This window comes from Microtus oregoni, unplaced genomic scaffold, assembly GCF_018167655.1.
Source record: "Microtus oregoni isolate MIOR12 unplaced genomic scaffold, Mior012 000028F_ref0000031, whole genome shotgun sequence".
NCBI lineage: Eukaryota > Metazoa > Chordata > Mammalia > Rodentia > Cricetidae > Microtus > Microtus oregoni.
Genome location: NW_024543087.1, coordinates 17,102,731 through 17,128,420, shown reverse-complemented (window position 1 = coordinate 17,128,420; position 25,690 = coordinate 17,102,731). Strand labels below are relative to the sequence as shown.

Sequence of the window (25,690 nt, the reverse complement as noted above, 5' to 3'; positions counted from 1 at the left end):
GGGAGGCAGAGGCAGGCAGATCTCTATGAGTTCGAGGCCAGCCTGGTCTACAAGGGCTAGTTCCAGATAACCAGAGCTACACAAAGAAACCCTCTCTTAGCCGGGTGGTGGTGGCACACACCTTTAATCCCAGCACTCGGGAGGCAGAGGCAGGTGGATCTCTGTGAGTTCGAGACCAGCCTGGTCTACAGGACAGGCTCCAAAACCACAGAGAAACCCTGTCTCGAAAAAACCAAAAAAAAAAAAAAAAAGAAAGAAAGAAACCCTCTCTTGAAAAAAACAAAACAAAACAAAAGAACTTGGAGTGTTAAAAAATAAAAAGAACACAAAGTTAGGAGAACGTGGCAGTATGGGGGTAGATCTGGGAAGAGTTAGAAGGAGGAGCAGGGGGCAATTCCTTCCTGTTGAATGGGCCTTAAAGCTGTCTAATTAGACAGCTGTTGGTTACCTCAAGATAAAAGTGCCACTATTGTGGATATTGTGCTCGTCCAGTTTTTGTTGTGGGTTATAGGCTTTTGCAGCTGGGCAAGACAACAGATTGACCATTTGCCTTGGCAGCTTGCATCTGATACTCTGAGACCTGCTTCTCAGGTCATTTCCAGCTCAACTCCTCTAAAGTTTGTGGTCTTTCTTACCCATTGACTTTCCATCATGAATAAAGAAGAGGCTTATAAGGCTCCACCACTCCCTGTAGAGTTATAGATAATTCATTGTTGCTGAGGGTTGGGAGGGGGTATATTTCTTAGTGACATAGCCACTAACTAATAAGTTATCCTTGCTAAGTAAAAAATTCCAAACATGCTTATGCAATCAACTCTACATAAATGTAGTGGGACATACACCAAACAAGGCTTGAAAAGATGAGGGAGTAATGTAGGGAAGAAGGGACTTGGTAGTGGCAGGGTAAGAAGATTTAAGAGAATAATGTGAGGAATAGGATCAAAGTATATTATATACATAAGGAATTGTGGAAGCATAAACAAAAAAGAGAGATCTAGAGAGATGGTTCAGTGTTTAAGATTAGCATTTGCCCTAGAAGAAGAACTGGATTCAATTACCAGAACCCACATAGTGGCATACAACTATCCATAACTCCAGTTTCCAGAAGACAGGATGCTCTCTTCTGACCTCTGTAGGCACCAGGCACACTCATGATACATACATATAAAACTCACGCACATAAAATTAATAAATCTTGAAAAAAATCTAAAAGAGAAAGGCAGACAAGGGCAGAGAGGAAAGCACAACATGGTGGTGAACACGTTTATAAGCCCAGTATTTGAGGGGTGAACTCATTAATATATCAGGAATTCAAGACCAACATCAGGTCCATAGTGAGTTGGGGACCCACTTGAGCTATGAGACATCCTCCACAAAAGAAACAGAAAAGACCTACTAATTTTCTCTCCTTAACTAGAAAGTCCAGTACAAGAATATGTATTCACCTTGATTTCTTCCTTTCCATCTACAAGGCCACACATAACCCTCATCACACATGACAAAAGGGGAACTACACAGCCCAGAGAACATTGTAGTGCCAGGTCATCCCTAAAAGGGGCACCCACTTATTCAGAACCAAGAGAAGAACCTGCTGAATGAGCAATGCTAATTTGCTGACATAGCAACAACAGGATGGTTTCCTTAGCAATTTTACTTCTATGGGTCACTTGTCTCTTTGATAGGTTTGTAGAAAGGAATGGGCTAGGAATCTGAATAGGAAGACAAAGGCAGTAGAATATTTTTGATTACTTCTACAAGTATGAACAATCTAAACATAGAGGAGAAAAAAATGCAAGATGTTGGAGTTTGAATCAGAATGGCCCACATAGGATCATACATTTGAATGCTTAGTCAGCAGGAAGTGGAACTGTTTGAAAAGATTAGAAGGATTAGAAGATATTGGAAAAGGTGTGGCCTTATTGGAAGAGGTTATCATTGGGCTGGGCTTTGAGGTTTCAAAAGCCCATGCCAGCATCAGTCTCTCCCTCTCCCCTCATTCTCTGCCAGCCTGTAGATCAGGATTCAAATCTCTCAACTACTTCACTAGAGTCATTCATGATGTCATACTCCCTGCCATGATGATAATGAACTAATCTCGGAAACTGTAAGCAAGCCCCCAATTAAATGCTTTCTTTTATAAGAGTTGCCTTGGTTATGATGTCTGTTCACAGCAATACAACAGTGACTAAGACAGAAGACTTACATACATTATTTCTAGAAATTTTATAATCACTAAAGAGTCAATCAATATATGTCTACCTACCATTAAATACCATAATTAATAAAATAGTTCCCTACCCTGTAGTTGCCTGTTGTTTTAAAGCCAGAGAGAGGTATCAGGGTTAGATCTGGGGCAAAGGCCATGTCAATTCTCAATCCACTCAGGCTGCCTGCTTTTGAAAACTCTAGTTGGTAGCCTCCTTGGGGTGGGCGGGACATATGGAGGACAGACCTCCTCCCGGCACCTCAAGTGAACTCTGGAGTCAACAATGAGAGGGTCAAATGTGACCAGGGCACAAACGGTACAAATCTTTGCATGATATAAACGCCACTAAGTCCCATGCAATGGTGGTCACAACACATCAGAAAAAAACTGCCCTTTCAAGAGAGAAGGGACAAGGAGAAACCCAAACAGCTCACCTGCTTCCTTTAAAAGATGACCAGATACTTCTTTTAAAAGTGTTAAACTTCTAAATCTGTCCTGTGTGCCTGTGTAACCAGCACAGCAAGAGTAAAACGATCTATGCTAATGTCTTAGTCAGGGTCTCTATTGCTGTGAAGAGACACCATGACCATGACAACTCATATAAAGGAAAACGTTTAATTGAGGAGGCTCACTTACAGTTTCAGAGGTTCAGTCCATTATCATTATGATAGGAAGCTTGGTGGCATATAAGCAGAAGTGGTGCTGCAGGAGTAGCTAAGCCCTACATCTTGCAGGCAACAGGAAGTCGACTGAGACACTGAGCAGTATCCTGAGCATAGGAAACCTCAAAGCCCGCCCCCACAGTGACACATTTCTTCCAATAAGGATATACCTACTCCAACAGAGCCACACCTCCTAACAGTGCCACTCCCTGTGAGTTTATGGGGCCAATTACATTCAAACTACCACAACTAGTAACCTGAAGAGATGGAGAAAAAACCAACAGAAGTCCCATTTACTTCCCCTTCTACTGGTGAACATACTGGAGCACATAGCTACAAAATGCACAAAAGCTCTCACAAAACTTCTAGAAGAACTTTGTAGTCCAGAAAAGGCAGAGGACAAAGCCTGGAGTTCCAGGAGCAGATGTGGGGACAGACGTTATTCTGGGAAAGCAAAGGAGGCCAGTAAGAGGAAAAGAGTTCTGTAAAACCCCAGATTAACATGTACAGTACTAGGTGTAAATTCTTATGTGAAAATTATTCAAGTGTAATTAAAAAGTTTAAATGATTCTTTCACATCCTTAATCATACTAAGAATTTCTGATTTAGGAACAGAAAATAAGGCAGATTGAAAAGTAAATGCTTTGAAAGGCAAAACTAAATAATTTGCCTCTATACTCTAGCCTAAAGAGAGCAATATCTGAAGTTATATGCCTTGAAAAATGATAAACTCATTATCATGAGCTTTTTCAACTATTTCATTACTTAAAAGCCTAAATGTTGACTCTGTTAATGGAAAGAGCTACAGAGTTAAATTTTAATCAGAGAAAGACAGAAGTTCTTTCAGACTGGTCATATTAAAAAGAAAATAAGTCTTAGGCACATGCCTGTTGCCTCAGTATTTGGAAAGTGGCTGAAGGATTAGAAGAGTTCAAGGTCATTTTGGTGGTTTGAATGAGAATGGACCCTATAGGCTCACCTGTTTGAATGCTTGGTTCCCAGTTAATGTAACTGTTTGGGAAGGATTAGGAGGTATGGCCTTTTTAAATAAGTGTGACCTTGTTGGAGGAAATGTGTCACTGGGTATAGGCCTTGAAGCCAGGCTCAGTCTCTCTGCCTGCCTGAAGATGAGGATATAAACTTTCCGTGCCATGCCTACCACGCCTGCTGTCATGGTTTCTGCCATTATGATCATGGACTAATGTCTGAAACTGAAAGCAATCCCCAATTAAATGCTGCTTTTTTGAAGAGCATGGTGTCTCTTTACAGCAATAGAATAGTAACAAAGGCAATCATCTTCTGCTAGTTCAAAGCCAACCTCAACTACATGGAACTCTAAAAGAAGGAGAGGAGAAAAACGTCAGGAAGGAGGAAGAGGAATTGCAGCAGCTGCTAACTTGGGCTACACAGCAAGACTGTCTCAAAAACATAAAAAACAGATACCAAGACTGATAGTATATGCCTGGAGTTCCAGCACTTGCAGGGGCAGGGAAGCACAGGAGATCAAGGCCAACCTCTCTGCTCCACATCAATTTTAAGGCCAACCTGGGCCACATGAGACAGTACCTATTAAAAAGAAGAAAAAGAAAAAAAAAAAGGAAAACAGAAAAGGGTGGAGCAGGTAGCTGTGTGTGTGTGTGTGGGGGGGAATCAAGTGGTAAAGTGGTAGAGAATATTTATATTATGTATAAAGAAAAGACATATAGCTACATATAAAAAATATCTACAAATCAATAGGAAATGTGGGGGAAAAGTTCTCAAAAGTCAAAATGGTCATAGCATGAAAGGAGCTCAACATCTTAAATAATTTGAGAAATGTAAATACAGTTCACAATCTAAAACTTCCTCTCCCTAATTATTGGGAAAGAGTGTTAAAGGTGCTACTAAGTCATTCTAAACAATGGGGTCAATGTCTGGCATACTTTTCTGATGCAACTTTGAAAAACAATCTTTTGCCCCTGGCATCCCCAAACACTCTGCCGCTTTGTGTCTCCAGCCTGGCAAAGGAAGGGAAGACAGGAACTGGTATCTAAATTGGCACTGCTTCATCTCAAACAGGGAGGCTGCCATAAATTCTGACTTTTGCTATTTTATATTTGATCTAAACCAAAAGGCTAAGAAGTTATGACTAATGCTATTCTGAAAAATAAGTCCAACAATAAATAGTCAAGCATTCCCAAGAAAAAGTGGTACAGCTGCCTAGTGAGTGGGAAGAGGGTGCAAAATAAAAGATCTAGAGTTTGGGTTCCAGAGTTTTCATTTTGTGGTCTGGAACTAAAAAGTTCATCAAGGACTTGCCCAAGATCACAGGAACTTAGAACATGGTTGTCTTGCAGAAGCATGTTCCTGCTACTATTCATTCAGCCTCTGTATTCTACAGTGAAGGCAATTCAAGGCCATAGACACAGCCGGGGATCAAGGCAGCACAGGCCACTGTCCCAGCCATTGCTGATTCATCAGGTTTTTTCCCACCCCGATCATTTCTATTGTCATAAAGCTAAAGATAAAACTTAACTAACTGAAAAGGATAAAAACAACAGCAAACTAACCTTCCTTGTTGGGAATGGTGGCCCATACACTACACTAGCACTACAGAGGCAGGGAGTTTCGAGCCAATTTAAGTACTAACAATAATATAAATAAAACATTAAACCAGAAAAAAATCTGTTAGTCATAACTCTCCCTTCACTACTGACCTGTTTTTTGTGCTTTTATACAGTAAAAGTTCCTAGCTATCCATTCTTAGTTGGGACTGGTATCATAAGCCTGTAATCCTAGTTAATCAGAGAAGCTAAGGATTCAAAGTTCAAGGCCAGCCTGGGTAACTGTGAGATGTTGTCGCTGGTTTTTAAAAAAAGAAGAAAGAAAAATTAATTAATTTCTTATAAGTAAGGAAAGTATTGGGTGTAATGATTCAGCCACACAACACGGCTGACACTTCTGGGTTCCAGGACCATTCTTCTGCGGACAAGCTCACATGCATGAGCTCCGTCATCTGCGGATAACGTAGCCATGTCAACCATGAACTAGGTAGCTTTTAAAAAACGTGCCATCCCCCCCATTTGTGCACACCAACTTTCACCAGGCCTGTATACCCCCTGCCAATAAACTCCTAAGCGGGTTTATTGCGTGTTCTGTGTTTCCTTCTCACTAGCGCCAGGTAATTTCATTAGTGCCGTGAGACTTGGGAGGCTCTCCCGCCCTGAGCCCCTCTCCTGGGACCAGGATCTGGAACCAGGTATTTTTTTCCACAACAACCACATGTTCCATCTGCCTGAGGGCCACCTCTACGCACACCATGGGCTTCAATTGATGAGTTTCCCCATTCCAAGGAACTGACTGACCATTGGGCTCCTGGAAATGGTCTGGTGTTCCTAGCAACGAGGGAACAGCCCCCAACCACGGCCTTCATGGCTACGGTTGAGCCCTTTGCTGACATTCATCTCTGGATTGCTTCCCTTAGCTGAAATCGTGTTTGAACGACCCGGGGTCAGTCCTCCCATGACTGGGGGCCCGGGGTCCCTTGGATTTTTCTTTCTCTTTTGTTCCTTTTTCTTTTGTTTTCCTTTGGACCACTCATCAGTGGTCCCTGCTGTGAGAGACCCCTCTGTCTCTAGCCTCTCTGGCTTCCCAGTCGCCTGGACTGGAGCCAGTCAGGCTTTAACACCCCACCTGTAGATAGAGGATGCTCTTCTACAAGCCCTGGGGTGTTCGCCGCCGTCATACTCTGCCTGTAAAGGGGAGACGTCCCCCTATAAGCCTTCTGGTGCCACCATTTTCACGGTTTCAGCTATGGGTAGCAAGCCATCCAAGGCCATCAATCCAACCTCTCCCTTGGGATGCCTTTTAGAGGCCCTAAAATCCCAGGTCTTAATGCCCTACTTAGAGATTCTCACACTTGTTCATCTTGTTTTTTTTTTTTTTTTTAAATGGTCTTCCTACAATTTAGATAACAATTTAAAGTGGCTGCCTAATGCTACCTTTGGTCCCGATATTCTACAGGAGCTTTCTTTCTAACTACTACTGTCAGCGCACAGGCAAATGGAAGGAGTTTCCTCATATCCAAGTCTTTTACTATCTAAGCTCTAAGTCCCAGTCTTATAATTTCACCTTTCATGATATCTATATGATCCTATCTAATAACCTACTTCCTGAAGAGCACAGGCGAGTTTGGGAGCAGGCCAGACTACACGCAGACGAGGTTCACCAAACACATGCATCTCCCACTCTCCCACCTCCTGAGGCAGAGGTGGTCCCAAAGCAGGAACCACGCTGGGATTATAACACCCCAAGTAGAATTTTTGCTAGTGACCAGTTTTTGACTTGCCTTTTGGCAGGTCTCCGTAAGGCTGCCCTCAAGCCAGTCAACTATAATAAGCTCTCAGCTCATTCAAGACACAAAGGAAAATCCTTCTGCATTTTTGGAACGCCTCACTAAAGCTCTGTTACAATATACTAACTTAGATCCAGAAACCAGGGAAGGCAGACAGTTACTCATGACTCATTTTTTTTTTTTTTCTCAGTGCTACCCTGACATTAAGGCTAAACTTAGACATTTGGAGAAAAGAACCTTGACCCTGCAGGCAGAAGTCTTAGAGCTGGCTTTTAAGGTGTACCATGCAAGAAATGAGAAGGCCCGCAATCATCACTGTCATGTGCTAGCCATGACCCTCCGACCCAATCAGTGCTGTCCATGATGCTCCCTTGCCCCTGGGGCTCAAGAACCATCAGGCCCATGTTTCAAATGTGGTAGAACTGGTCACTGGACCCAAGCATGCCCTAATCCTCATCTTGGTCCTGCAAGACCTTGTGCAAGATGCCATAGGGAAAGACACTGGGCAGTCGATTGTCCTCATGTACATCATGGCATGGAGACAGCAAATCCAGAAAATTCCCAAGTTGACCTAGGTCTGGCCATGGATGAGTGAGGTTGCCTGGGCTCCTTTGACCCGATCACAACTGTCATCTGTAACAGGGAGCCACGGGTAAACATCACAGTATCAGGATGGCCCATCTCCTTTCTCTTGGACACCAGAGTAACATACTCGGTACTGAGGAAATTCTGGGGATCTACCTCTCCTTCTAGTTTCCCTATTATTGGGGTAGGGAGACAGCCCTATCTACCTCAGCAGACCCCACCACTTAACTGTGTTTTTAGGGGTATTTATCTCACTCATTCATTTTTAGTCATGTCGACTTTCCCAGTACCTCTTATGGGAAGACATTTTTTAGGAAAAGTAGGAGCTTCCATTTCATTTGCTTCATCCATTCACCTTACCCCAGACTCTCCAACAGCTCCCCTCCTCCTCTTTCTAGGCTCCCAACCTCCCAGCTCCAATGTGTCTTTTCCTCTACCAGCCTCTCAGGTGAACCCCCAGTCTGGGACACCCAAAACTCCTCTGTTGCTAAACACCATTTCCCCATCATTATCCAAATACAAGATCCTACTTAAGTACATTACCCAAGCTCAGTACCCCCTCCTCTCTCCAGAGCCTTAGGGGACTTAAGCCTATTGTCTCTGACCTTTTAAGAAAAAAGCTACTTTGCCTCACCTTTTCTCCCTTTAACACCCCTATACTTGCTGTTAAAAAAACCTAATGAGCCTGGTTCAAGACTCATTAACTCCACAGTGGTCCCTCTTCATCCTGTAGTGCCTAATCCTTATACACTTCTTTCCACTATCCCCCCCAGGAACCTCCCACTTCTCAGTTCTGGATCTTTTTTTTAAAAAATCATTTATTTAATCTTATTTTATGTGCATTGGTGTGAAGGTATCATATCAGATCCCCTGAAACTGGAGTTACAGACAGGTTCAATCTGCCATGTGGGTGCTGGGAATTGAACCCTGGTCTTCTCAAAGAGCAGCCAGTAATCTTAACCACTAAAGCCATCTCTCCAGCCCCTCAGTTCGAAATCTTAAGGATGATTTTTTTTTCCCTATTCCTCTCAGCTCCCAATCTCAAAATATCTTTGCCTTCACCGAGCTGACCAAGCAGCTAGAACAGCAGCATTCCGGAGCCCAAACCTACCTCAGTCACCTCAGGGGGTTCATACAGTACAGCACACATTCTCAAAGACACCCCGACACTTGGCAAATTCTGTCCTATCTACATTAGCTCTTTCATCCTAATAGCAAAGCTCTGTTTCATTTTGTCAAGACTCACCTCCAATGCACCCCTGAAGACTTACAGTTCTTTTTTTTTGTTTTTTTTTTTTTTGGTTTTTCGAGACAGGGTTTCTCCGTAGCTTTTGGTTCCTGTCCTGGAACTAGCTCTTGTAGACCAGGCTGGCCTCGAACTCACAGAGATCCGCCTGCCTCTGCCTCCCGAGTGCTGGGATTAAAGGCGTGCGCCACCACCGCCCGGCAGACTTACAGTTCTTAAAAGCTATCACTGCCTCTTGTAAAATCTGTCAAAAGTCAAATCCCAAGACCAAATATTGTAGCTTCCCTTTTCCCACTCATCAGGCCAGGGGCTCCCTTCCGGGAACTGACTGGCAGCTGGATTTTACTCATATGCCCACAGTCAGATGAGAATATCTCCTGGGTTTGGTGGACATCACGTCTGGGTGGACTGAAGCATTTCCCACCACTAACAAGAGGGCCCAGATGGTTTCCAATGTTCTCTGAGAAATCAGCCCCCAAGTTTGGAATCCCAACCTCTCTTCAGTCGGATAATGGCTCAGAATTTACCTCCCAGATCTCTCAAATTTTATCTAAGGCTCTTAGCATTCCCTGACATTTTCATATCCCATACCATCCTCAGTCTTTAGGGAAGGTAGAATGAACTAACCATTCCTTTAAAAATGTTCTTGTCAAGATGTCACAGGAACTTCACCTTGACTGGGTAAAACTTTTGCCTCTGGCCCTTCTTAGGCTTAGGACTCTCCCCCAAAAGTCCCCTTTCCATCTTGCCCTTTGAACTCATGTGTGGGCGGCCGACTTTAACCCCCTCTCACCCCAAACCTCTCCCCTTCCTGATCACCTGCTTACTCCACTGTTATCCCATCTTCACTCCCTATTATGGGATTTTACCGACTACTGGTTACCTCAACCATGTGCCAATTCATGTCCACTGCCAATTAAAATAGGAGATCGGGTACTATTCTCTTCCCCAGACCAACGCCCCTCATCCCTTTCTCCTAAATGGCAGGGCCCTTATTTTTTTTTTTTAATTTTTTAATTTATTTATTTATTAAAGATTTCTGTCTCTAAACCGGACTCTCTGAACATAGCGGACAATGAGGACTACTGAGAACTCAAGAACAATGGCAATGGGTTTCTGATCCTACTGCACACACTGACTTTGTGGGAGCCTAGGCAGTTTGGATGCTCAACTTACTAGACCTAGATGGAGGTGGGGGTTCCTTGGCAGGGCCCTTTTAAAGTAATTCTTGTAACTTCCACAGTTGCCAAGCTCGAGGGGCTCTCTCATTGGATCCACCTGTCTCACCCTTAACTGTTTACTCATCCAGCTCAAGATATCCCTAGTATATATACAGTTACTCAAACAGGGCCCTGCTCCCTGTTCTCTTAAGTTCCAGACAAATAAAAATTTCATCATCATCCTCAACCCTCCTGTGCCAAAAAATTTCATATATTCTCCCTCTTCCTCCTATCTGCTTTACCAACTTCTCTATATCTCCACAATGTCATACTTAAATGTCCAGATTAACCACCCAGCTGTTATTACAGGGACCATCATTAAACAAAGAGCTGGAAGTACAAAGATTGCCAAGAGCCCAGGTGGTAAGAAATAATGAGCTTGGGGACATTTACAGCCCCAGACTCCAAAAACTCACAAAACAGACTTTAACATAACAGGTTTATCACTGACGGCAGCAGTGTCTTCTGGATGTTAAGGTAATATACCATGATGCTAAAGAGAAGAAATGCCTTAAGATTTGCTTCAAGGGGTCTAATAATTCCCCTTTCTAATAATTCCTCCTTTTCCTCCCTCTTCCCACCGTCTTCCATTCCAACACTTATCATCATAATCATAAGCTTTTAATATGTCTAAAATTTATTTCTTTTCAAACATTTTTTCATAAGCTCCAAGGAGCCAAATGGACCTATCTAAATGGACCACCAGACTCGCCTAGAATAAGTATCATTGAATTCTTTCCTCATCATTCCTAGTCTTGGAACCCCTGGGAAATTTCCTCCTCCACCCCCATCCAAAAAACAAAAACAAACAAACAAACAAAAAAAAAAACTCTATCTACCATCTTGGGACTCTCCTCCCTTAATCACCAGGATCTAAAATTTTTTCCAGGCATAATTTTCTGCCTTTCCAGCATCTTGCGAGGTCTAAGCTGCCAGGCAGCCAGTTCCACAGAGCCCAGAAAAAAATCACAAAAGTAATCAGCCACCCCAGGACATGGTCAAGCATCTCAACTCTCCGACGCCCACAAAATCAGCAAAAAGCAGTCTCAAGAGACCCGACGACGCCCACAAAATCAGCAGGAAGCAGTCACGAGAGACCTTATGATGCCCCAATACCATCCATTAAAAACCCCAAACTCTCCAAATTTTTGCCCCATTTCCACCCATTAAAGACCCCAAACTCCCAAATTTTTATAATAAGCAAAAGGGCAGAATGTAATGATTCAGCCACACAACATGGCTGACACTTCCGGGTTCCAGGGCCATGCATGTGCAGACAAGCCCTCAGGCAGAAGTGCCTAGTGGCCCCAGGAATCTTAAAAGACCCCACATGACCCACGTGTAGCATGGCTGCATCATCTATGTATGACAAAGCTGCGTGAGCCCTTGTGTACATGTGTGAACTCTGTCATCTGCGTATGATGTAGTCATGTCAACCCCCTGTGCTCATGTGCTAGGCAGCTTTTAAAAGCTGGACGTGCCATCTCCCCTCCACCCTCTCTGCACACCGACCTTTATCAAGCCTGCACACGTCCCCATAAACCCCTAAGCGGTTTGTTGCATGTTCCGTGTTTTACTAGGGATGTAGCTCAGTGGTAGAGTTCTTGCCTAGTGTCAAAGATGCCCTGAATTCAATCCTCAATAACACACAAAGATAAGGACACAAAGAAAGTTCTTTAGGGGGTCTCCAATTCCTATCCACCTGGTATCTATACATCTATCACTGCCCTAGACTGTTTATCAAGACATTAAGGGTCATCTCAGCACTTGGGAAGTCAAACCAGGAGGATTTTTCAAGGCCATCTTTAGGCTAGCTACCATAGTGGGTTCTAAGCTGGCAAGGCTATGAAGTGAGACCCTGACTTTAAAGCGGGGGTGGGGGGTGGGGAGGATTGGAGACATGGCTTGGTGGTTAAGAGAACTGGCTGCTCTTCCAGAGGACTGGGGTTCAATTCCTAGCACTCATACAGTGGACTATAACTGTAACTCCGGCTCCAGGGTATCTGGTGCCCTCTTCTGGCTACAAACTCTCTTCTCTGAAAGGATTTGTTATTTGGCTTCCACAGCACTTTCCTGTGGATTCCTTTACCTTAGTAGTCATTTCTTCCTGCTGTTCTTTCTCTAGCCTCCTCTAAAGGTTGATGTACCAAAGCTTGGTTTTTCACACTATTTCTCGTATTCTTCAGATGAACTCATCTTGACATGTAATCTAAACTCAGCTACTACTCATGCTTTAATCTCTAGAGTTCCCCCAACTTCAACCACCTAACTGTTTTCCAGACATCTCAACTGAGAGGTGCAAGCCACATTAAATTTAACGTTTATAAAAGTAACCTCCTTTGTGCCCTCATTTGTTTCTGCCCCTACCAACACTCCAGAGTTTCCAAAGACCACACACGGAATCTTCCAGCAGTTTTTCAGTCAAAATTTTTGGAATTCATCTTAATTTCATACACAAAATCTACACCCATTGGATAAAAAAAAGAGAGAGAGGAAAAAAAGGAAGGAAGGAAGGTTGGTTAAGAGTCCTGGGTGCTCTTCCAAGGACCTGCGTTTGATTCCCAGCACCCACGTGGCAGCTCACATTAGTCTGTGGCTCCAGTTCTGGGGCATCTGGTGCCCTCTTCTGGCCTTCTAGGGTACCAGGAAAGTACATGGTACACAGATACACATGTAGGTAGGTATAACATTCATGTATATATAAAATAAATACAGATTGCCCTATCTTAAAAACATAGTATTTTTATCACTTCCACAAAGCCACCATCATCACTTTCTGCCTGGATTTTTATGACATCTTTGTAATGGATCTCTCCGCTTTAATCCCTCCTTGGAGAAATTCTCTACTTATAAGCCAAAGGACCTTTTAAAATTGAAGTCAGATTTTGTTACTGCTCTTTAGAAACTCTCCAGCATCTCCTGCTTTCTGACTAGATTGCTCTTTCCACTGGGCAACAACATCCTAGCAAACTTCTAACTGTTAAGATCTCAATTTACCTCCTCAAGAGTGGCTTTAGTTGGTTGTGGGTTGTTTTGGATTCTTGTCATCCCACACAAAGGAGCAGTTCTCATCTCATATTTCACTCAGACTTTACCTAGTCTCTGTTGTAGGAGCTGCAGGCCTCTTCTCACAGACCAGCTCCTGGCCGCTTGGCTAGCTTATACCCCGAAATAACAACACACAAATTGTATTCTTTTAAACACTGCCTGGCCCATTAGTTTCAGCCTCTTAACCCATTTCTAATAATCTATGTAGCACCACGAGGTGCGCTTACCAGGAAAGATTCAGCATGTCTGACCTCGTGGCTGGCTGCATCGCGTCTGCCCGGGAGAGGGGAGCATGGCGTCTGAGCTCACTTCCTCTTCCTCCCAGCATTCTGTTCTGTTTGCTCCACCCACCTATTTTTTAACCTATCAGGGCCAAGCAGTTTCTTTATTTTTTAACCAATGACCTTCCTCCATCAAGTCTCCATTTCTTTATGGACTTAAAAATGTTCTGACATATCATTTATAAACCAAATATGGTAATGCACACTATAATCTTAGCACCCAGAAGGCTGAGACAAGAGGATTCCCATGTATTGAGGCTAGTCTGGGCTACACAGTAAGTACCAAGGCAGCCAGAGTCACATGTCACAAAAAACAAACAATAAAAAAACAGACATTTATGTATTTATTATAAATGTCTGCCTTATTAGAATAAGAGTCCCATGGGGGGAAGGATATTTTTTTCTTCTATACTCCCAATGCCTATGACAATGGATAGCAAAGAAAAAGGGTTCCACAAATATTACTGAATGTCTGAAAGAATGTTCCCCTTTCCTTGCTGTTGTTAAACACCTTATTGCCTTCCTGATGGCTCCCACTCCCTTTGAGATCTGTCATCACTCTAGGCACTGCTTAGTTATTGGGGTTTTTAAGCAACTTTGAAATCCTCACAGACTCTAAATATTAGGTGTCTGCCTAACAAGAACTTAATATCAACTACTATATTTGACAAAGTCTATAGTGATCTGTAGACTAGGTAGGAGTCAATTATATACTGAAACTGGAGTTACAAATAGTTGTGAGGTACCATGTGGGTGCTAGGAATCAAACCCCAGTCCTCTGCAAGAGTAAGAAGTACTACCAACCACAGAGCTAACTTTCCAGTCCTGTTTGGAGGACTTTTGGGGGCGGCAATACCAGAGGTCAAGGCTTTGTGCATGCAAAATATTCCAAAACTGAGCTCATACTTATCTCTCTCGTTGTTCACTGTTTTTTGAAACAGACTCTCATTGAGCAAGCTGGCTTCAAACTAATACCAATCCTCCCTCTGGAATATGAACTGCCATTCCCTAGTAGCACCCAGAGCCTTCCACACATGCGCACTAGGCAAACACTTGACTGCTGAGCTACATCTACAGCCACCCTTTGAGGTGTAAAGCTTCCTAGCACACGCACCCCCTAGGGTGAAGGTAGGAGTTCACAGGGTCTCACTATCTAGTCAGGCTGGCCTCCAGATTCTTGAGGATCAGCCTCCTTGGTGATGTGGGAGTCCCCTCTGAATGCTGTGGATGTTTTCTTACCCATTGGTTAATAAAGAAGCTACTTGGGGCCTATGTCAGGGCAGAATAAAGCCAGGCAGAAAATCTGAACAGAGATACAGAGACAAAGTAGGTGGAGTCCAGATGTCAAGTAGCTGCCCAAGGAGACAGATGTCTTGAACCTTACCAGTAAACCACGAGCCTCATGGTAAAATATAAAATAATAGGAATGTGTTAATTTAAGATGGAGGTTAGCTAGAAATATGCATAAGCTATTGGCCAAATAGTGTTGTAATTAATATAGTTTTTGTGTGATTATTCTACTCAGGGAGGCCAGGGAAGAACAGTCTCCACTTACACCTTAGTATTGGAAGGAATTACGTGTAATAAAACCAAACCCACTCATCCTGATTTTGGTTAAAACTCTTGAAGTCCCCTATACCTTTTATGCTCTCAGCTACTTGGTGAGCATGACCTTTCCTGTAGACTGCTGGTGTAAATTGACATGGTGAAAATTCAGTTAAAAGTCTAATATTACTAACCCATGAGACCAAACAAACTGTGAGTGTTGAAGGAGAGAGGGCCTGCTTTTGGTCCCGGACGCCCAGCTAGCTTACACCCAAAATAATCATACAGAAACTATATTCATTTAAACACTGCCTGACCCATTATCTCTAGCCTCTTATTGGCTAACTCTCACATCTTGATTTAACCCATTTCTGTTAATTTATGTATCACCACGAGGTCGTGGCTTACCGGGAAAGATTCAGCATGTCTGATTCTGGCAGCTCCATGGAGGTTCTCTGACTCTGCTTTCTTCCTCCCAGAATTTAGTTCTGTCTTCTCTACCTACCTAAGTTCTGCCCTATCAGGGCAAGCAGTTTCTTTATTGATTAACCAGTGAAAGCAACACATAAACAATAGGACCTCCTACACCATTTCTCCTTTTCTGTTTAAAAAGGAAAGGAAGGCTTTAACTTTAACATAGTAAAATTACATATAACAAAACAGCTAATTAATTCAAGCAAGAATTAGTTACAATATTTATATCTATTTTATCTTTTATCATAACAAAGGAAAACTATAACTATCTATTCTTCAACTCCATCAAAGACTCCAGAAGGATATAATATTACCTAAGTAAATGAGAAGTAAGCAACTTACAAAACTCTAGAAATGACAAAGACATCTCTCTGTCTGTACAGTCACCCAAAGTTCTTCTCTACTATTGGGGCATCCATCTTCAGCCTACAGGCCAATAGTATCCAGCAGACTTTTCCATGAAGCAGGAAATTTCAAAGACAGTTCAGTCACTTTCTTCTGTATCCTGCAGAATGTCTCACAGACTCTTTCATGAAGCAGGAACCCCGAAGGATCATCTCACCTTTAGGCAAGTTCAGCAGTCATCTCTCTGTGGGAACTGCATGTCCAGTGAACCAGTCCAGGCAAGAGCAGTTTCTTGCCCAAATGGCTAGCAAACTCCATAAGGAGTCTCTTCAATGCCCATTTTCCTTTTGAAGTAGCTGGTACTCCCAGGAGCAGATGTGTCTCATTGTCATGAAAAGTCCTAAGTTATTAAAACATTTTAAATGCCACATTCTGTAGTCTTTGAAAGATATGAAGAATGCCTGCCTATCTAACTGAAATATATCTCTATATATCTAGAAAATCTAACTAACATGACTACAAGCTTGACTATTATCAATGATTATCCATTAACAACCTATATTTCCTAATTATACATTACATTTTTAAATGAACTACACAATCACAATACCTTAATCAAGAGCAGAAATATACATATAGCAAGATTGACCTTAAATTTATATCAATAAAGCAAAATCCATAACAATGCAAATTATTCATATCTATATCATGTGGGGGCTAGCAAGATGGCTTAGCTGATAAAGGTGCTTGCTACCAAAACTGACCACCTGAATCCAATCCCTGGGACACACACAGTAGAAAAGGAGAACCAACTCTTACAAGCAGTACTCTGGCCTGTACACATATCTGTAGCACAAGTACACACACACACACACACACACACACACACACACACACACACAATGGGAGCAGGAGGATAAATTCAATTAACCCAGGATTCTAGCTCTTGTGTGATGATGAGTCTTAGTGGCCAACTTGATAAACCTAGGAAGAGAGAACCTCAATTTGAGGAATTGCCTCCATTAGACTGGCCTCTGGATATGTCTAAGGGACTTTTTCTTCTTTCTTGTTTTATATTTTTGCTTTAGTTTGGTTTGGGTTTTTTGGAGACAGGGTTTCTCTGTGTAGCACTAGCTGTCCAGAAACTCGCTTTGCAGACCAGGCTGGCTTCAAACTCACTGAGATCTGCCTGCCTCTGCCTCCTGATTGTGGGGAAAAGGCATGTGCCACCACTGTCCGGCTGGGACATTTTCTGATTACTAAATAATATAAGTAGGCCATCCCCAGGCAGGTGCACCCGGGCTGTATAACAAAAGTAGGCAAACTTAAGCCTGAAAGAAAGCTAGCATTTCTCCATAAAGCGTCTGCCTGGCTTCCCTCACGGATGGACTGTGAATTGGAAGTTTAAGCCAAATAAACCCTTCCCTGCCTTTTTGGTTGCTATGGTCATAGTGTTTTATCACAGCAGCCAGAGCACCTTGCCCATCTCATCTCAGGCTATTCTGTCCTCTGATGTGTAACTGTCTCACTACACTCTAGCCACAATGGACTCTTTGTTATAGATTCTAAATCAAATTTATTCCTGAGGCCTTTCCTTGATTCTCTGCCCTAGAACACTTCATACCTGAAGCTTCTAATTTCAAAGAGAACAAACAGAAAGAGCCATAGGAAAGGCAAAACACAAACTTCCTAAAGAGGATCAGAAGCCCAAAGGCTGAGGAGATTAACTTTCTCTACTCAGTAATCTAAAATGAAGAGGCTTAGCCTCAGGCCAAAGTTAAAAGACTATTTTGACTATGAGGCAGCTTCCAGAAGGAACTAAGCATGCTATATCTAGGTTCAATGATAGAATTTTAATATCTTAGCAGGGCGGGTGGTGGTACAAGCCTTTAATCCCAGGCCAAGAGGAAGGCGGATCTCTCAGTTCAAGGCCAGTCTGGTCTACCAGACCAGGAAGTACCAGGACAGTCAAGACCACACTAAGAAACCCTGCTGATGGAGGAAGGTCATTGGCTAATAAAGGCACTGCCCTGGCCCATTTTATTGGTTAGAGGATAGGTGGGAGGAGTAAACAGAACAAAATGCTGGGAGGAAGAGGAAGTGAGCTGAGAGACTCGACCGCTTTCCTCTCGGGAGCAGACGCCTGAGAGAGACGCCATGCCCCTCTCCCGGGATGAAGCTCTGACCCAGGATGGACTAGGCTAGAATCTCCCCGGTAAGCGCACCTTGGGGTGCTACACACAGATGATTAGAAATGGGCTCAATTAATATGTGAGAATTAGCCTAGAAGAGAATGGGCCAAGCAGTGTTTAAAAGAATACAGTGTCCGTGTAATTATTTCGGGGCATAAGCCAGCCGGGCAGGCGGCTGGGGTGTTGGGGACGCAGCCCCGCCGCCGCCCTTATTACTTCACCCTGCCTCAAAATAAATAAATAAATAAATAAATAAATAAATTCCAGTATCTTGATATGTCATGTAAAATGGATAAGAATAAAATAAAAGGCTGAAGATATGGTTTAGTTAGCACTTGCCTAGTATTGCCACAGTCCTGAGTTCAAACTCTAGCACCCCATTCTCTCCCCAAAAAAACCAGAACAAAATATTCTAAAAAGATGCATCCCAGATTTCTCAAATTTTTCTACCAAGTGAATCCTAAAAAAATACTAAATATTCTCTTCTGTAAGAAATCATAGGGCAACATAAAAAGCACACAAGCCCTGATGCAAAATTTTATAAAAATGTATTATTTTATATTTTTAGAAATAGGTTTTCATAATGTAGCCCTAGCTAGCCTTTAATTCAGATCATTCTGCCTCTGCCTCCTGAGTGCTGGAATTAAAGATATATTAAAAAAAACTAGAGATAAATTAAAAATTCTGCTTTTTTTTTCATTTTGTGTACATGTGTTGTATACAGTGCTCACACCAGCCAGAAGAGGGTGAAACATTCCACAGTAACTAGAATTAGATAATTGTGAGCTGTCATGTGGATGCTGGGAACCAAGCAAGCTCAGGTTCTCTGAAAAAGTAGCCAGCTAGGAGAAGGCAGAGTCAGGCAGATGCCAGGGGCTCAATACCCAGTCTATACAAAATAATGGATGGCAGAGCACATGCCTAGAAGAGTACAAGGCCTGATTCCATCCCTGGTACAAGAAAAACAGAGCAAGAAAAAAGGAAAAATCACAACATTAAAATTACACCACCCTTTGGGGGTTCCTTGGACTTCCCACAGGACAGGGAACCCTGATTGTTTCTCGGGCTGGGGGGGGGACTTAGTTGGGGGAGGGGGAGGGAAATGGGAGGCGCCACTAAATAAATAAATTAAAAAAAATACACCACCCTTAAACAAATCATAGTAAAATTCTTGCCACTTCTAAATAAATAACTGTACTGTCTTCAAAGGCATGCAATTTTTTTTAGTAAAAACTGTGATATCTTTGGGAAATTGGTTCCAAGACCCTCTGCAGGTAACAGAACCAGCAGGTACTCAAGCCTCATGTGTAAAATGCCATAGTAAAGTCATGTACAACGGAAAACAGCTATAATCCAGTCCCTCAGGAAGCTGAAGCAGGAGGATATCAAGTTTGAGGCCAGACTGAAATTCATAGAGACCTTGCCTCAAAAGGAAGAAAGGGAAGAGTAGAGGAGAGGAGAGTGGAGAGGAGAGGGAGGGAAGGAGGGAGAGGAGGGAAGGAGGGGGGGGAACCTTGCAATATACCATGAAGCTAGTAGGGAAAACAATGTGTATATATGCATGGCACTATTAGCAGCATCTGAAGTCCATCCATCTAAACTTGACAGGATTTCTAAGGATGATTAAAAATATCAGGAACCCAGATGATGAAAATCAGAAAATGATGCAGATACCTAGGGATTCTAACGTTAAATTGGAGCAAAAGATTTGGACTGTATAAAGAAGGGAAAATGGATTCTGAACCATACAGCAGGAGTTAGGACAGATGAGAATTAGGTTGGGAAAATGTAACTGGTGCAGAAAGAGGACTGCTGTTCATGATCTGAATGACAGAGCACACTTCCCTAGACACATTCAAAACCTAGTGACAGTTGAATGTACTATTCAGTTTCATGAAGTAGTGAATCAGTAATCACCAAAAGCTCTTCCTCAATGGGTGTTACAGGTCACAAAAGGCCAGAAATAATTGAGAAGGCCTAGGACTGGCTAGATAACCTAACCTTAGACAACAATTTGTGGAAAGCTAGAAAAGATGAGTCAGTGCTTGCTTATCAAGCATGAGGAGTTGAATTTGAAGCCCAGGACCACACCTGGCAATATTCACCTGTAATCTCAGGGTAGGGCAGGCAGAGACAGTAGGATCCTAGGACTTATGGGCCAATTTGTCTGGCTCAATCAATAAGAGATCTGTCTCAGAAAGAAGGTGGAGAGAACTAAAGATACCCAATGTCAACTTCTAGCTTCCACGTGCACACACATGAGTATACACAAACACACATACAGGTGTACACGCACATTGAAAAAGTTTCACCACACTCGGGAGGCAGAGGCAGGTGGATCTCTGTGAGTTCGAGGCCAGCCTGGTCTACAAGAGCTAGTGCCAGGACAGGCTCCAAAGCTACAGAGAAAGCCTGTCTCGGAAAAACTAAAAAAAAAGAAAAGAAAAGAAAAGAAAAGAAAAAGTTTCACCAGCTGTTGTGGTGCTACACACCTTTAATTCCATTCAGGAGGCGAGCCTGGTCTACAGAGTGAGTTCTAGAACTGCAAAGGTTATATATCTTAAAGAATGAATGAAAGAAAGAGAGGGAGGGAGGGAGGGAGGGAGGGAGGGAGGGAGGGAAGGAAGGGGGAGTGAGTTTGAGATTCATTCACTGGTCTGGTGGCACAGTCCTGTTATTCCATGTACTTGGGAGAATTTAAGTTTAAGGTCTGCCTGGGCTATAGACCAAGTTCTGTGCGAGCCTAGCAACTTAATGAGACCTTGTCTGGAAACATACAATACGGAAAATGGTAGGAATATAGCTCAGTGATTGAGTACTTTCTACCAGGCACAATTGGGTTCAATTTTCAGTGCCACAAAAGAAAAGGAAAGAGATGCACTTACGCATATTTAGTCCTTGAAGTGGTCCGCGAGAACTGAGTCGGAGAGGGTGATTAGGACCTCCCACTAGCAGACTACCAAGGAGTCCGGGGGAGCAGCAGTGAGGTTTTTTTTTTTAATTTATTTATTTATTAAGGATTTCTGCCTCCTCCCCGCCACCACCTCCCATTTCCCTCCCCCTCCCCCGATCAAGTCCCCCTCCCTCATCAGCTCGAAGAGCAATCAGGGTTCCCTGACCTGTGGGAAGTCCAAGGACTGCCCACCTCCATCCAGGTCTAGTAAGGTGAGCATCCAAACTGCCTAGTTTCTCTGCTGAGAAAGCCTACCATGAGCAGCTTACAGTAGCAGAGATCACCAATGCCTGCTTTGAGCCAGCCAACCAGATGGTGAAATGTGACCCTTGCCATGGTAAATACATGGCTTGCTGCCTGCTGTACCGTGGTGATGTGGTTCCCAAAGATGTCAATGCTGCCATAGCCACCATCAAGACCAAGCGTACCATCCAGTTTGTGGACTGGTGCCCCACTGGCTTCAAGGTTGGCATTAATTACCAGCCTCCCACTGTGGTACCTGGTGGAGACTTGGCCAAGGTCCAGAGAGCTGTGTGCATGCTGAGCAACACCACAGCCATTGCTGAGGCCTGGGCTCGTCTAGATTACAAGTTTGATCTGATGTATGCCAAGCGTGCCTTTGTGCACTGGTATGTAGGTGAGGGCATGGAGGAGGGGGAGTTCTCTGAGGCCCATGAAGACATGGCTGCCCTGGAGAAGGATTATGAAGAGGTTGGGGCCGATAGTGCTGAAGGAGATGATGAGGGTGAAGAATATTAGCCCCGTGGTGCATTGTCTACCCTTCATTGTCTTTTCTTTGTTGTTGTCTGTGTGTAACTGTCCTAAATTGTCAATAAAAATGTTTCCAGTGCAAGTAGAAAAAAAAAAAAGAAAGGAAAGAAAAGTTTCTATGCTATTTCAAAAATTAGATGTTAGCTTGGTACACCTGAGGATTGCCAGTTTGAGGCCAGCCTGAGCTGAAAAGTAAGACTGTCCAAAAAAAAAAAAAAAAAGAAAAAGAGAGAGAGATAAGAGTCAAAGGAAGCAGGGAACTAGGGAACTTAACAACAGGAGGAATCTAGAGGGAGCCTATCAGCTTTGGAGATGAAGTCATCTTTTAGTTGAAGCAATTTACAGTTGCAAGTGACCAGTGCTGCAGATGATCAACCTTCTGGGGATGTCAATCTATTCTGAGAATCTCTATCCTGACAATTTCCTTCATGTATGAACATCAAGTAGAATTTTAATTGTGGTTTCAGATCACCAGTGGTTATCACTATACCTAAGAGTTTACACTTCAGGTTGCAGACTCACACAAGGACTCCACCATGACTCCTCCATCACTTGGGCAAGTATACTCACTCTATAATCTCGGGATTTGAGTCTACCTTTCTGTCAAGATGGGCAGTGATAGCACACACCTTTAATCTCAGTACTTGGGAGCCAGAGGCAGGTGGATCTCTGTGATTTCGAGGCCAGCCTGGTCTACATAGTGAGTTCTGGGACAGCCAAGGCTACACAGAGAAATCCTGCCTCAAAAAACAAAACAAACAAAAAAAACAAAACAAACAAAAATGACAAACTAAATTCTCATCTTTCCACCATTAAATAAGGTTTACTTTGAAGAACAATCATCCATTTCCTGAGAATAAATACAGAAGTTCTGTGGCTGGGATCTCAGCCATGACTTCTAGAACCAAGGCATAATAGCATATTCCTACAATCTCAGCACTTGGAAGTCTGAGACAAGAAGATTACAGTAAATTCATGGTTAGCCTGGCTTACAGTGAGTTCCAGGCCAGCCTCAGCTATACAGAGCAAGATCATGTTTCAATAGCTCCCACTCTCTCCCTGCCCCACCCCCAAAAAAGAAGAAAAAAAAAACAACCAACTAGAAATACCACATTCTCCCATTAAAAATGTCACAGAAGCCGGGCGGTGGTGGCGCATGCCTTTAATCCCAGCACTTGGGAGGCAGAGGCAGGCGGATCTCTGTGAGTTCGAGGCCATCCTCATCTATAAGAGCTAGCTCCAGGACAGGCTCCAAAAAGCTACAGAGAAACCCTATCTAGAAAAAAACAAAACAAAACAAAAAAAAAAAGTCACAGAAAAGGGTATGGTAGTCCTTGTTATCAATAGAGGTACTCACCATCCAGCAGGTCTTCCTCGTCATCCCTGTCATGCTCCTCCACTGCCACTTCCTCCTCCTCCTCCTCTTCCGCATCCTCCAGCTCCACGTCCGGGTCCAGGTCTGGATCGCTCCCTGAGGCGGATTCGTCTGACATGGCTCCCAGAAGTCCTCAGTGGGCATTACCGACTCATGGTCCACTGTAGGGGTCCTAAGAGGAGAACAAGAGGCATCAATCAAAATCACAAGGTCTCATTCATAAGTACAAATCATCCCAAAGAAAAGACACTGAGGGTGAATTCCCCTAGGCTTGTTAAAGCAAGGCAAACTAACCAAATCTGAATCCAAATCTTCTCTATGAGTATATTTTGATACTCATAGATACATATATAGATATGTAGATATATATACATATATAGATACTTGATACATATTTTGCTGCATTTGCCCAGTTCAAGCACATCAGGGGCTGCTTTGACAAGAAAGTAACAGCCACAAAATAAAAACTGAATGTCTTAGAATTCCCTTGATCACTCCTTCCTTTTACCCCTTTCAGTTTCCCGAAAACCGTCTCCTGTCTTACACCTGCATATCTACACATACATGTGTATTTATTTCTAATCCCAGGCACTACTCTAGGCACAGCAGGAGGAAAAAGAATATAGGGAGTGTGCAGAGCAGGGGTGTGCCAGAAGGAATTGTTACTTTACACCGGGTGTCAAGGGAGTTGTCACTAAGCAGAGACTAAAGGATTCACAGAAGCCATGCAGACACCTGGAAGAGTGTATTTCAGGCAGAGTGAGCATCAGAGGCCAAACCCGGAATCAAAGGAACTGGGTATTCTTAGAGGATAAGGAAAAGGCCCTGTGTGGAATAGGGCAGGACACAGCCATGCAACACCACACGAAAGACATTTGACTCTCCAACTGAATCAAGATCTGGACCTAGTGAGAAGTTGACTGTTTATACTGTCGCTTTACCCAAGCTTGTAGGAAGCCTCATGTGTAAGGTCTCAGGGGCCGTGCCCGCTCTTAGGCTCTTCTCTACGTATTGGCCTAGTTTCAACCACATCTTTCAAAAGCTTTGCAAAGTGCCCTCAACTTTTGGAATCACACTTCTCTTCTGAATTCCATTAGCCATACTAAACACTGTGAGCCTCCACTGAAGGGTTCACACAGGCTACCTCATGACGCACAGTAAACCTCCAGGCGGGCATGCAAATGGGTCTATGGGAACCATCTATATTGTGGGCATTCATCTGTCCACACTCCCTGCCTCACTGTCAGTCTGCTATATCATATACATACAGCAGACCTATTCCTCTCTTCTCCACTTCCCTCTCCAGCCCGTACCAGTCTCCCATAACTTAGTCTTTAATTATAAAGGATATCTCTTTCCTCCTCTTCCTCCTCCTCCTCCTCCTCATGTTTTCATTTCGCTTTGTTTTTTTGTTTTTGGAGACAGGGTTTCTCTTTGTAGTCCTGGCTGTCCTGGAACAGGATGGCTTCAAACTCACAGATATCCACCTACCTCTGCCTCCGGAATGCTGGGATTAAAGGCGTGCTCCACTACTGCCCGGCTTCTCTTCCTTTTTTGTTTAGGGTGGCTAGTGGCTTTTTTGAATTGGGGTCTCTGGTAGCTCAGGCTGGCCTTCAACTAGCTATGTAGCCAAAGCTATCCTTGAACTCCAGATCCTCACCTCTTCACTTCCCAAATCCAAGGATTATAAGGATGAACCACCACAACTGGCTTTAGAGAAAATTTCTAATTAGTAAGCATCTTTAGGTACCCAGATGCCTGTTATTCTAGGAAGTAAGATTTATACACTAGAGTAACAATCACAGTAACAAGGAATAGGCTTCTACACATCCTCAGTTAACAAACCTGCTTCAAAACCTCAGTTTAAAAGAAAAAGAAAAGGCTGGGTGTGTTAGTGCATGCCTTTTATCCCAGCACTCATGCAAAGGCAGATGGACCTAGGCAAGTTCCAGGAAAGCCTAGAATAGAGTGACTGTCTAAATACAAAAACAAAAACAAAACACCACAACCTCAGCCCTCAAGGTCCTGACAGAAACAATATTCTACTACGACAAACGCTCTTAGACATGAGACACCAATCCAGACCCTACTTAGATCATTTTCAAACGGGAGACTGCCAGCCATGGTGGCATATAACTGCAATCCTGGCAGAGACAGGGGGATCACTGCAAATTTGAGTCCAGCTGATCTACATAGCAAGTTCCAGAAAAGTAAAAGTTATGTGTCAAGACCCTGTGTCACCACTGTCATTATCCTCGTCATCACCAGCAACAGAACAGCAACAGCAAAAGAACAGAGGACACTTTAAAACAGAGCCAAGGTGGAGGAGCAGAGAGGAAAGATGGATAACAAGTATCACAGTTCAGTAGGCTAATTAAAGTTCACAATTCAGCATAGGTTTTATTTAAAAAAAAAAGTAAGTAAGTAAGTAAAGGGATTTCAAAGGTTCCCAAT

General features: G+C 43.2%; 2 protein-coding genes across 2 annotated transcripts in view; one reads left to right on the top strand and one right to left on the bottom strand.

Moving 5' to 3' along the window:
* Rad54l2 (RAD54 like 2) overlaps positions 1 to 25,690 on the bottom strand; it is a 95,365-nt gene that overhangs the window by 33,009 nt on the left and 36,666 nt on the right. Inside the window, exon 2 of the mRNA XM_041677497.1 lies at positions 23,219 to 23,408. Coding sequence (XP_041533431.1) covers positions 23,219 to 23,354 — 136 coding nt within the window. The 5' untranslated portion in view covers positions 23,355 to 23,408. The remainder of the gene's footprint in view (positions 1 to 23,218; positions 23,409 to 25,690) is intronic.
* Positions 20,171 to 22,067, top strand: LOC121464509 (tubulin alpha chain). Its single transcript, XM_041677541.1, has 2 exons — positions 20,171 to 20,244; positions 21,324 to 22,067. Exons 1-2 carry the CDS (start codon positions 20,171 to 20,173, stop codon positions 21,847 to 21,849), a joined length of 600 nt encoding a protein of 199 aa, XP_041533475.1. The 3' UTR covers positions 21,850 to 22,067.